This window comes from Scyliorhinus canicula, chromosome 7, assembly GCF_902713615.1.
Source record: "Scyliorhinus canicula chromosome 7, sScyCan1.1, whole genome shotgun sequence".
In the NCBI taxonomy this organism is placed as follows: domain Eukaryota; kingdom Metazoa; phylum Chordata; class Chondrichthyes; order Carcharhiniformes; family Scyliorhinidae; genus Scyliorhinus; species Scyliorhinus canicula.
The window spans coordinates 102221176-102235002 of NC_052152.1; the positions used below are offsets into that span (position 1 = coordinate 102221176).

The following is a 13827-nucleotide window of genomic DNA, read 5'->3' on the forward strand; positions in this document are numbered from 1 at the left end:
TAGAGAAGATATGTGAAGAGAGAGAAAAGAACCAACCCCTCGAGTCCAATGACTCTTTGTCAAAGCTTGGACAAAGAGTCATTGGACTCGAGGCATTGGCTTTTTCTCTCCCTACAGATGCTGCCAGACCTGCTGAGATTTTCCAGCATTTACTTTCGTTTCGGATTCCAGCATCCACAGTAATTTGCTTTTATATAGATATGTGAAGAGATCAGTTCAGTCCATGAGAAGGTCATTCAAGTGTCTGGTAACAGCGGCGAAGAAGCTGTTTTTGAACCTGTTGGTGTGCGTTCTCAGACTTTTGTATCTCCTGCCCAATAGAAGAAGTTGGAAGAGAGAATGACTCGGGTGGAGGGATCTTTGATTATGCTGCCCACTTTCCCAAAGCAGCGAGGAGTGTAGACAGACTCAATGGGTGGGAGGCATGCGTTTTGGACTGAGCTGTATTCACGACTCTCTGTAGTTTCTTACAGTCTTGGGCCGAGCAGTTGCATACCAGACTGTGATGCAGCCAGATAGGATGCTTTCTATGGTGCATCTGTAAAAATTGGTAAGACTCAATGTGGACATGCAGATTTTCCTTAGTTTCCTGAGGAAGTATAGGCACGTTTGTGCTTTCTTGGTCGTGGCGTAGACATGAGTGGACCAGGACAGATTGTTGGTGATGTGCAGTCCTAGGAATTTGAAGCTATCAACCATCTCCACTTTGGCACCATTGATGCAGACAGGGGTATGTCCGATACTTCGCTTCCAGAAGTCAATGACCAGTTCCTTAATTTTGCTGATGTTGAGGGAGACATAGTGTCATTGCACCACACCACTAGGTTCTCTATCTCCCTCCTGTACTCTGACTCAACGTTGTTTGAAATCTGACCCACTACAGTCATGTCATCAGCAAATGTGTAGAGTTGGAGCCAGATTTTGCCCCACAGTTGTGCATATAGGGCGTATCGTAGGGGCTAAGTATTGAGGAATATCATGGAGAAGTTGTTGTTATTTATCCTTACTGATTGTGGTCAATGGGCCAGGCAATTGAGGATCCAGTTGCAGAGGGAGGAGACAAGTCCTAGGTTTTGGAATTTTGATATGAACTTGGCTGGGATTATGGTGTTGAAGGCAGGGCTGTAGTCAATGAATAGGTGTCTGACATAGGAGTCCTTGTCAAGATGCTCCAGGGATGAGTGTAGGGCCAGAGAGATGGAGTCTACTGTGGACAGGTTGTGATTGTACGCAAATTTCAATGGACCAAGGCATTCTGGGAGTAAATAGTTGATGTGTCTCATTACCAACCTCTCAAAGCACTTCATAATGATAGATGTCAAGCCACCGGATGGTAGTCATTGAGGCATGTTGCCTGGTTTTTCTTTGGCATTGGTATGCTGGTGGTCTTCTTGAAGCAGGTAGGAACCTCGAAACAGAGTAGGGAGAGGTTGAAGATGTCCGCGAACACACCTGCCAATTGGTCAGCGCAGGATATGAGTGTATGACCAGGGACTCTGTCAGGACCCATTGATTTCCGAGGGTTCACTTTCAATAACGCTGAACTGACTTCATAAGCTGTGCTAGTAGGTATGGATGTCTGAGGCTGGTAGTGCAGTTGGCAATGGTTTGCTGGTTTCCTGCTCGAACCGAGCACAGATGTATTGAGCTATTTGGGGAAGGATGCGCTGCTGCCAAAGATTCTACTCAGATTTTCTTTGTAGCCTGTTGGGTTGTTTAATTAGCCTTGCCATAACCACCGAGTGTCTGTGCCATTAGTCTGTGACTCGGAGCTGGTTTGGCTCAGTGGGCTAGACAGCTGGTTTGTGATGCAGAACAAGGCCAGCAATGTGGATTCAATTCCCGTACCAGCTGAGAATTCTGAATTCCCCCTCCGTGTATCCAAACAGGCGCCGGAATGTGGCAACTAGGGGCTTTGCACAGTAACTTCATTGCAGTGTTAATGTAAGCCTACTTGTGACAATAAAAGATTATTATTATTAGCTCAGTACGGTTTTGTCTCATGGCATCCCTGATGGTTTTGCAGAGGTCATACCTGGATTTGTTGTATAGGATCAGGGTCGCCTGTCTTGAACACCTCAGACTTGGCCTTCAGTAGGGAGTGAATATCCCGATTAATCCATGGTTTCCGGTTGGGGAACATACATACTACATTCTTTGGCACGCAATCTTCTACACACTTGCTGGTGAAGTCTGTGGTGGTGGTGGCATACTTGTTTAGGTTGGAGAGTTCTTGAACACAGACCAGTCCACTGACTCCAAGCAGTCAAGTAGGAGCTCTCCTGTTGCCTCGGACCAGCATTGCATGACCTTTTTAACTGTATTCTCCCGCTTAAGTTTTTGCTGGTATGCCAGGAAAAGGTCCGATTTACCGAAGTGGTCCGATTTACCGAAGTGCTGTCGAGGTTTGGATTAGTAGCACCCTTGATGTTTATGTAGCAGTGGTCGAGAGCGTTGGCATCTCTGGTGGGACAGGAGATGTGTTGGTGGAATTTTGGCAGTACACTCTTGAGGTTGACCTGGTTGAAGTCCCCGGACACGATGAACAAGGCCTCTGGGTATTCTGTTTCATTGTTATTTATAGGGGTGTACAGTGCATCAAGCGCCTTCTTCACTTCCGCCTGGGGTAAGATGTAGACCACTGTGATAATGGCAGAAGTGAACTCCCATGGAAGGTAGTACGGGCAGCACTTTATAGTCAGGTATTCAAGATTCGGGGAGCAGTAATTCGCCATGTCCGAGCACCAGGAGGCATTGATGAGGAGGTAAACCCCTCCACCCTTCGCTTTGCCCGACGACGCATGCAGTCCATCCAGTGCATTGAGAAGCTGTCACATTGTATAGCACAGTCTGGTGAGGCAGGGGTGAGCCATATCTCCGTGAAACAGAGCACACAGTAGTATCTTACTTCCCCTCTGAGATGCAAGTCTGGCATTAAGTTCATCCAGTTTATTTTCGATCGCTTGGACGTATATCAGGAGTGTGCTGAGGAGAGGGCGTGGATTCTCCTCCTTTCCTGCATCTGCCGGTAAGTCAGGGTGCTGGCTGATGACAGTCAACTCTATCTGACCACCAGCTCTCTGGCCCATCTGTCTCCTTTGATTTGTCAGGCTACTTGCCCAATATCTAGAAATGGATGAGCAGAAAATTGCACCAACAAAACATCAAAAAGACCTTGGCCATTGACTTTGGACACTGTCACGAACGAACTCTCTTCTCTGTTGACCGTTTCTGGCAACTGAGCCAGACTATTCACAACCTTGATATTGCTTTTGACCTTGAGACGGGTTTGTGATCACATTCCTACTTCATCACCAAGACTGCCTACTTCCACCTCTGTACTATCACCTGAATCCACCCTTGCCACAGCTCAAAGACTATTGAAGCCCCTTAAAACATGACTATTTCAATGCTGTCCTGGCTGGCCTCCTACCTTCAGCCCTCTATTCACTTGTGTCCATTCAAAACTCTGCTGCCCATTTTTGAATTGCACTATGTTCTCCTCATCCATCTACCCTGTGATTGCTGAACTACATAAGCTTCAGGTCGGATAATGCTTCAGTTATAAAATTCTAGTACTTGTTTTCAAATCCTTGCAGGACCTTGCCTCTATGTCAGGAGCCTCCTACAGCCCTGCAGGCCTTTTTGACTACTCCACTTCTGTAGTTGGGCTGTATGGTAGTGTGGTGATATGCATCACTGCAAATACACAAGGGGTTAATGTAAATACACTAAGACTAAGTAAACATTAGAGGGAGCACTTGAGGCGTCATGACATGTAGACATACAGCTAATGAACACATAGAATAGGACACGACCAATGGGCAGTCAAGACATCCAGAGGTGACACTACCACAAGGGGGCATTACGCGACCCATATATAAGGACAAGGGCACACATGCTCTGTTTCTTTCCGCAGGCGACACTTGGAGAGTAGGACAGGGGCAGATCAGAAGCATCACACCTACCACATGGCTTAGAGCAGACTGGTTAGTTAGACTGAGTTATATAGCAAGATTAGCAGGAGAGTCGAACTCATAGAGAACTGTGCTAATGGTTCAATAAATCATATTGAACTTACTTCAACGGCTGGAGTATCTTTTGGTCAAAGCCGCATCGAGTTGCAGCCTGTGTTATCCCAGAGTACATAACACAACAGGTAGCACAGTGGTTAGCACTGTTGCTTCACAGTGCCAGGGTCCCAGGTTCGATTCCCGGCTTGGGTCACTGTCTGAGCGGAGTGTGCATGTTCTTCCCGAGTCTGTGTGGGTTTCCTCCCACATGTCCCTAAGTAAATGGGACAATTTTGAATTCTCCCTCAGTGTACCCGAACAGGCACCACAGTGTGGTAACTAGGGGCTTTTCACAGTAACTTCATTGTAGTGTTAATGTAAGCCTACTTGTGACAATAATAGATTATTATTATTATTATGGTTTGGACATTTTTCACTCCATTTTAATCATTCCACTTTTGAGGACTTTTAGCTGTCTGCGCTGACGATTTTGGAATTCCCTCTCCAAACCACGCTTCCTTTAAGATGCTCCTTAAAACCTATTTCTTTGATCAAGCTTTTGGTCAATTATCCTGAAATTTCCTATGGCTTAGTGCCAACACTTTTGTTGATGACATTCTTGTTCGGCAGTTTGAGATGTTTTATTATATTAAAGGCGCTACAGAAATGCAATTTTCTACGTTCTTGCACCCTCTCTTTTTGGTCCTCTTCTTCAATTTTTTCTGAGCTCTCTATGAAGATAAACTAGGTGAAATGAAAGCAAATTACTGCGGATGCTGGAATCTGAAACCAAAAGGGAAAATGCTGGAAAATCTCAGCAGGTCTGGCAGCATCTGTAGGGAGAGAAAAGAGCTAACGTTTCAAGTCCAGATGACCCTTTGTGAACAGATAAACTAGCTGTTCATTTCAAGCTGTCGGATGCTGCAAATTTCTGTTCTTCATCCAATCAAATGATTCATTTTGATAAGGATTGTGATTGCTGAAAGAAACACCAATTTCATGGTGAAATGTCTGCTCAAGCTTCCCTGTTCCTTGTAGGCAATGTAATGGGCATACTTGCACTTTAAGATTCATCTTAAAATCTCGGGCGGAATTCTCCGCAAGGCCCGACGCCATCGTGAAACCCATAGAGGTTCACGGCGGCGTCGAAGGCCGCTCCTGGCCCCCTATTCTCCCCCCCCCCTGCGGGGAGCTGGGAGGGCCATGCCGTGAATCTCGGCCGCGGGGCCTTGTCGCTGGCGTCAAGGCCCGGCGCGCCGAGAATGACGCGGCCGGCGTGCCTAATGACGGCAGCCGCGCATGCGCAGGTTGGCCGGCTCCAACCCGCGCATGCGCGGCTGACGTCACGACGGATGACGGCTCAAACCCGCGCATGTGCGGTTGCCGTCTTCCCCTCCGCTGCCCCGCAAGACGTGGTGGCTTGATCTTGCGGGGCGGCGGAGGGGAAAGAGTGCGCCCCGTTGAGACGCCTGCCTGACGATCGGTGGGCACCGATCGCGGGCCAGTCCCCTCCCGAGCACGGTCGTGCTGCTCACTCCCCTCTCCGCCCCCCACAAGCCGCAAAACAGCTGCTGGCGGCCATGTTCACGCCGGCAGCGACCAGGTGTGGTTGCCGCCGGCGTGAACCGGTCGGAAACGGCCGTAGGAGATTCTCCGATCGGCGTGTCGCAAAACGCGACACGCCATTTTGGGGGTCTGGGAGAATCGGGGGGGGGGGTGCCAGAGCGGCCCTCCCGGCGTGGGAGCGGAGAATCGCACCCCTTATTCTGTTATTGCAGCAGAGGTTTTAATGCATTTCTTTTAAACTATTTGATACCGCTGTTAAAATTGCAGGTGGATTTGTGAAGTTTTTGTGGCATGTTTTCAAGAGCCATAATGTTTAAATTACATGCACTATTACTGGCATCATTACATCACATGACATTGTCATAACAGAATAATATTTTTCATCCACTCAAAAGGCTTGCCAGATGTCTTTTTGGAGAGTACATGTTTCTTTACCGTGGGTGTATAGTTCAGGTCTAGGGATGTTGCAGCACAGTGCATTCAGTTTTCCCAAGGAACGTCCAAACTATTTAATGGATTTATGTGTTTTTTGACTTGGAGAATTGTAGGCTGTAGAAATAGAGCAATATTTGTCCCCACCGACCCCATTCAAATGATTCTAACATTTTTTTAAAAATGTAACACAACAACTTGGCAAGATCTGTGAAAATTTAATATTTATACACAGGCTTCCTCAGAAGAAAAGGCATCTGAACCTTTCACTTAAATAACTCGCTTGCTTCCCTGATTCAAGTTTGAGAACAAAGTAAAACACAATTGTTTGCGAGTGTCATAACTTGTAGGGATCAGCAAACAAAATAAACATGTTGCTAGGATACAGGAACTGGGTGTGCTGCAGCTTCTGTATTCAGGGGTATTAAAGACAAATGAATGTTTGGTTAGTTAGTAAGGGAGACATTAGAAGGAATTTGCTTTTGTGTCTTGCCTCTCATGACTTCAGAACACCCCAAAGGTCTTCACAGCCAATTAAATGTAATTATGACAAATAGAGTAATTGGTGCAGCCCTGATAAATGATTTGTTTTCTTTCGCAGTTTGTTGAGAGTTAAATATTGGCCAGGACTGATGGGGAACTTGTGTTCTTCTTCAAAATACTGCCTTGGGATCTTTGATATCCACCTGAGAGGGCAGACAGAGGTTATTTGTTTAAAACCTCATTTGAAAAATGGCCCCTGAGATTGTGCAGCACTCCCTTAGCATTAAACTGAGATATAAACCTAGATTATTCAGTCAAGTATCTGAAGTAGAACTTGAACCTACAACCTCAGGAGCATGTATGCAACAGCTGAGCACACCACTCCATGGTTGGCATTTTTCCCTAACAGCTCCTTACTTTTAATAAAATCTCCAAGGTAGTTACCAGCCAACTTGTCTGCATGCCCTTCAATTTATCCACCTCACAAACCCCCCAACCCTGGCTCCCCACCAATTCACTGATCAATTTTGTCTGTTTGTTTTGTTACTTGTCCTTTGGGAAATAGTGGGGAAGTATTGGAAGGATTAGCAGACTGATTATCAATGTGTTGAACCATGCCACAAACACTCTTTCCATTGCCAATATGTCCTGGAGTGGGACTTAAACTCGGAGCTACTTACTTAGAGGAAGGGGTACTACCCATTGTGACATTCGGCATGAAAACCCAAATATCATTCCCCCATCTTCATACCTAATCAGGTTGCATTCCCTGGCCAAGAGAACATGTAGGCGACCTGATCTCCATCCTCTGCTCTTGCAACACTATGCTCAAGTTGCTAGGAGGCAGGTGAGACAGGACTGGAATCTTTGAGCACAATAATTTCAACTTCTCCATGTATGGAGCCATCTGCTATCTGCCCGGTGACTCTTTCAGTGAGGATAGGCAATCCTGGGCTCAAACATGCGTCTTGCTATTTTGCAAGTCAGCAGTTACCAAGCCGCTTGTCTGTCCTCGGACAGCATTGAGTCTTGATAATGCCAAACATATAAAAGAGTGAAAGGGCAATTGTTTCTAACAAGATTCCTTATATGTTGCAAATATGCAACATTTCATGTTACATTACAGTCACAAATCTTGGCAGCGCGATAGCACATTGGGTAGCACTGTTGCTTCACAGTGCCTGGGTCCCATGTTTGATTCCCGGCTTGGGTCCCTGCCTGTGCAGAGTCTGCACATTCTCCCTGTGTCTGCATTGGTTTCCTCCGGGTACTCCGGTTTCCTCTCACAAGTCCCGAAATACGTGCTGTTAGGTGAATTGTACATTCTGAATTCTCCCTCTGTGTAACCGAACAGGTGCCGGAATGTGGCGACTAGGGGCTTTTCACAGTAACTTCCTTGCACTGTTAATGTAAGCCTACTTGTGACAATAATAGATTATTATTATTAGATGTATTCTGAATTTGTGATTTGCATTCTTACTCAGGTGCCTCCTGAGCTACAGAATGAGGTGCTGATGAGCTTGCGAGAGACAGATCCAGATGTTGTTGACTACTTGCTGAGGAGGAAAGCATCACAGTCATCGTGAGTAATTGTTGCCACTGCATTTTTTCCAAGTCCTCGTGCTGCTTTTTACCATAACCTCATACATTTCTTTCTGCTGACCTCTGCTGTTCATGCAGGATATCAGTACACTCGGTAAGAGAAGGCACAACCAAGGCAGCAATCACCAATCAGTGTGTAAAGTAAAAATTGTTCAGAAAATTTCACGAGGAATCTTGTTTGATAAAATTTAACTATCTGCATGCCTTTGCACTTATTTATGCAATCTGAATATCATCAAAAATATGTGATCTGGTTTTTAAAACCTCAAATCATGTTAATTTCAGTTAGTAGGATAAAGATAGTGCCAGGTGAAAAGTAGTAATGAGTAAATCTTTATAAAAAAGCAATTTTTTTTTGATGTAAAGACACTGTTGCGATGTATGAAATACAGCAAGATCCCAAAATCTGCAATGAGATAAGAGGGAGGAATTTTATCCTTGAGGCAGAAAGTGGGAGTTGGTAAAATACTCGGCTCAGCCTGCCCCCCCCCCCCCCCCTCAGGAGAAACTGTCCACAAGCATAGGATTTTCATCGTGGGGGAGCAAGATGCAGGCTGCAGTCAGGCGAGCTGACCTGGGGAAAGCTTGGAGGCAGCCATAGGCTATTTGAAAGACCCATCTCAGTGATGTGGGGTTTTGTCCCAGTAAAAACAAAAATAGAAAGGCTCTCACTCCCCACACACACTCCATGCCATCTCACGCCCTCAACCCACTCCCTATGGCCCCTCATTCTCTCCATGCTGAAACATGGCCCCTCATGCCCCTCCCCCCCCCATCCCAAGGTATGCCCAAAACAACCCATAAGGGCCTTCATTCTCCCAATGCCAAGTAATGGGGCTTTCATACCCATTCACCAACTATACATTATACAACCAAGGAGCTTTATGGTACGATGTTTTTTTTAAAAAAATAAGCGCAAGTTATTCATTCAAAACTTTGAATTCTTTTAGGAAAAAAACTCCTTTTTACTACAGGCCAATAAAAGTTTCACTTGGCCAGACCCTTTAAAGTTTCAATAGCTGAAACTACAAGCACTTGAAACCTGTTTACCATGTATGAGTAAACATTGTGCAGTTGACAGCAGAGATCAGAGTGTCAGAGCTGTGCTTTTTTAAGCAGTGCTTTCCCTGGAGCTAAGGAGGTTCAACAGGTGAATAGGCTCTCAGCTAATCCTCATTATGTATATTTGGCATCAGCAAACTAGGTAAGAGAAGGCTCAACCAAGGCAGCAATCACCACTCAGTGTGTAAAGTACTGGTGCTTTAGGTCAGATATTCATTCTTGGGATGTGGGTATCTATGATCAGGCCAGAATTTATTGCTCAACCCTAGCAGCAGTGATGGTATTTTTGAGACAACCAAATAGCTTGGTAGGCCATTTCATAAGTTAATTAAGAGTCTTTCACATAGATGCAGCACAGGAGTCACATATTGGCCCACTTGAGTGAGGACAGCATTTCATTAATGGGTTACTCTGCATAAGGCATGTTTACTTTGTTATTTAATTATTACTTGATATCATGGCTAATATTCATTAACATTTCCAACCTTGGGGGGAGGGGGGGACCAAAACTTGCATGAATGTGGTATTTTGTTTTGTTTCCTATTCTGTTGGCAATGAGCAAGTTTGACAATTTGATGGCAATTTAATTAGTTGGGAGCATTTATTTGCTACCAACCATATCCATTGTCCAAACTTACGCAACCCTTTACAGCCAGCTGAGAGAGGATAATTTAATTCCATCAATTTACTCTCAGTGGAAGTCAAAATCATTGACTTATTCACAGTTGATTCAAGTGCACAAATCACTTCAGGACAGGTCAAAAGGGCTAATAGAATGTTGGACTCTATCATACGTTGGGTTGATAGGAGGGGCTGGTTTAGCACAGTGGGCTAAACAGCTGGCTTGTAATGCAGAACAAGGCCAGCAGCAGGGGTTCAATTCCTGTACCGTCCTCCCCGAACAGGCACCGGAATGTGGTGACTAGGGGCTTTACACAGTAACTTCATTGAAGCCTACGTGTGACAATAAGTGATTATTATTATTATTATTTTTAAATGGGAAGGAGTTGTGCTTCAGTCGTACGGAGCCTTGGTGAGACTCTATCTGGGGTACTTCATTTAGTTTTGGTCACAGCATCACAGGAATTAGCCTTGGAGGAAATGCAGTGCAAATTCATCCGAACTATACCAGGGCTTACAGAGTTCAATTATAAGGGGAGATTACATACATCAGGCTTCTTGTCCCCTGAGTTCATAAGACTGATGGGTGATCTAATGAAGAAGTTTACACGTCAAAATAGATTCAATAAGGTAGACACTGAGAACTATTTCTTCTGGTGGAGATATTGAAAACAAGGGTCTGTAATCTTAATAATTGGAACTAGGCCATTTAGGATTGAAATCACAATACTTTTTCATGGGAGGAGTAGTAGAAATCTAGTTATTTTCCTCTGAAAGGCTGTGGATTATGAGAAACAGTTGGAGCTATCAAAAAGGTTTTTGGTTGGTGAGGGTTTCAAGGTACATGGAACCAAAGTGGGTAAATGGAGTTGAAAGTAACCATGAACACGTCTGAGGGATGAATATTCTCATCTTATGTGAATGGAAGGACGGATATAAATTTGTCTTAATGGATGTATGGGCTTTGGTTGGGCCTTTCTCCTTGTAAGAATGAGCTTTGATTTGCAGACAGTGATACCTTAAATTATTAAGGAAAAGAGAAATTACTGGCTCAGTAATTAATATAGATGTTTTACTTAACAGTCCAAAATAAACTTTTTTTAATTATTTGATAAAGTAATTGGGAAATTTGTGAAAGTCGAACACCTCTCGTCTTTCACCTCAGGGACTTGGATTGAAATTCAGCCCAAAATGAAGGAGTAAAAGTTTCCTCTCTGATCACTGTAAAGGTCCCAAGTGAAGCTGAATCACTGCTGTTCCTTGTGTGTAGGAGGAAGCAGGCCACAATTCTGTACGGTGTATTATTATGGATGAGTGTTTGCAGTTAACTCAAAACGAGGGAGCTTTTCTGTGAATTTATTGATTGTGCAGCTGCTGAGCAGAACTGCTGATAAATAGACTGAGAGGAAAAGTGCAGAAGGTTCAGATTCTTAACACTGATGAGTTCAAAATAAACAAAAATCTTTCTGTTAGAGAAAGAAAGTTAGAATTTGCATTTATTGGGCACCTTTACTGATCTCAGGACGTCCCAAAGCAGTTCACAAGAAATGAATTAGTTTTAAACTGCATTCATTGTTGTAATGTGGATAAACTTGGCAGGAAACTTTCCCAAAGCAAGATCCCATTGCCAATAAAATGAGTGACCAGAAAATCTGTTTCAGTCATGTTGATTGAGGTATAAATATGGACCAGAACATAGGAATATCTCTCCGGTTCTTCAGTGAATAATGCCACAAGTCCTTTTATACCTACCTGAAAGGGCAAGATTGAAAATTCCCTTAATGCTGGAGGGAAGTGGCACAATGGATTAAGCACTAGTCTCTGAAGTGGGTCTTGAACCCATGACTGGCCTTCTGAATAAGAGGCTATAATGCTACCCACTGAACCATAGCTGACACCTTGGTTAACATATGTAACATCGTAATACACTTTGAGGTCACATAATGAGCATGTGCCATATGGTTTGGTGAGATTGAATTAACTGAAATTTGATGTGATCGTCTTTTAACAGGAGTCCAGATCTGATGAGAGCAGAAGTTTCCTATTCTTTGGGAGGACGACACTCATCAACTGACTCCAACAGGATCTCAAGTGGAGAAGTCTCACCCTATGATAATAACTCTCCAGTACTCTCAGACAGGCTACTAATGCAGAGGCAAGATGACCACAGCCCTGGTTCTGAGAAACTCTATAAAGTTCCTGAACAATATGCTTTAGTTGGACACTTAAAATCCAAATCTGGGGATAGCTCTCCAGTTTTATGTCCTGAAAAAGGTAAGGTTTTCACTATGTGTGTATTTGTCCATTTGTTCAAATATTGGTTGCAATAATTATGACAGTCGAGATTGTAACTCAGTTACGTATTACTTTTACTTGTCAATTTAGCTTGGCACTGACGTCTCTCATTCCATTGTGGTGCCCAAGAGTTTAAAAACCACCTTCATTTACCAAAGCCCAGTGCAAACTCAGTGCAACTGTTGAGCCTTTTTTTTGTAAGGCAAGTGCCTGAGGGAGGGGCCAAGCCATCCAAATATAATAGATTTGTCCAAATAGGTGTTTGATTGGCAGTTCTTACCTAGTTGAACAAAAACATTCTTTTGAATTCACTTTGTCCCAGTCGTTCTCAGGACACTTTTCAGCCTCTTTTTTTCAAATCCGATATCCTTGCATAGTCAGGGCAAATAGCTTCCATAGATGGTGGTAAAAGGGGAAAATCGCTTCCAAAACATAGTGTCACATTTTAATTTAGCTTGGCCATTGCAAGCATTTTGGGCAACACGGTAGCATTGTGGATAGCACAATTGCTTCACAGCTCCAGGGTTCCAGGTTCGATTCCGGCTTGGGTCACTGTCTGTGTGGAGTCTGCACATCCTCCCCGTGTATGCGTGGGTTTCCTCCGGGAGCTCCAGTTTCCTCCCACAGTCCAAAGATGTGCAGGTTAGGTGGATTGGCCATGATAAATTGCCCTTAGTGTCCAAAATTGCTCTTAGTGTTGGGTGGGGTTACTGGGTTATGGGGATAGGGTGGAGGTGTTGACCTTGGGTAGGGTGCTCTTTCCAAGAGCCGGTGCAGACTCGATAGGCCGACTCCCTCTGCACTATAAATTCTATGATCTATGATTTTCTTTAACTACATGAGGAGCTAAAACAATTGGTGCAACATGTATATTTTGCTATATGTATGGTATAACATGTATATTTTTCGGAGCTGAAAAATGCCAAATCTGGGCATGCCCCAGAAGCAATGGAGGCTGCCACTAAAAAGATAAGGGGCGACAGAAAAACTTGCATGACAAGGCCACATATTCATAGCAAGGGGCTAGCAGGGATCTGTCGTGAATCTAGCAGCTTTAGCTGCAGATATGGGCCCCCTCACTTCCGGGTCAGAGGCCGCGCATACGCACGGTGGCTGCCTCCTGAGGCCGCGCCGTGCTCCAGGGCGGACTCAGACCATGGTGCTGGACCTCCTAAATAGTGCCCCTGATCGGCAGTGCATCCGACCCGGACTGCCCACCAAAACATAGCCCAGTCCTGTATGCGCCCCCTGCCCTCCGATCGGCCCACCCCCAACCTCGTGTATCCCGAATGGCAGGACCACATAAGATCCACACCATCGGGACTTCGGCTGGGCGGGGCGGGGCAGGCCTCCAGCAATGGCTGCAGGTAGGGGATACATGGTGCAGCATGCTGAGTACGCCGCTTTTCGGGGCCCGGAGAATCGGGGAACCGGCGCCAGTCCCGATTCCATGTGCGGAAGTGGATTCTCCGCCCCGGCGCCGCACGCGATTTCGGCATCGGGATGCGGTGAATCCAGCCCAAGATTTCTTGAAAATAATTCTTACCTGAATGTGCAGCGATTATGGGTAGATATGCATTTCCCAGCTCTATTACGCTCTCCGAGACAATTACCACTGTTACCACTTCTCTCACTCGTCATCACTAACGATCTGCCTCATTCTTAAGAATAACATTAACTTTATATTATCGCAGAGACTTGATACACAATGGCAAAAAAAAATTATGGTTAATTTCCACATAACTGTTTTGCT

The 13827-nt window shown here is 44.9% G+C and overlaps 1 protein-coding gene across 7 annotated transcripts in view; it reads left to right on the top strand.

The window, feature by feature from the left end:
• Positions 1-13827, top strand: part of LOC119969228 (rho GTPase-activating protein 6-like) — a 782573-nt gene that overhangs the window by 747956 nt on the left and 20790 nt on the right. For all 7 annotated transcript variants that reach the window (XM_038802556.1, XM_038802557.1, XM_038802558.1 and 4 more), the window contains exons 10-11: positions 7979-8076; positions 11791-12053. In XM_038802556.1, coding sequence (XP_038658484.1) covers positions 7979-8076; positions 11791-12053 — 361 coding nt within the window. The remainder of the gene's footprint in view (positions 1-7978; positions 8077-11790; positions 12054-13827) is intronic.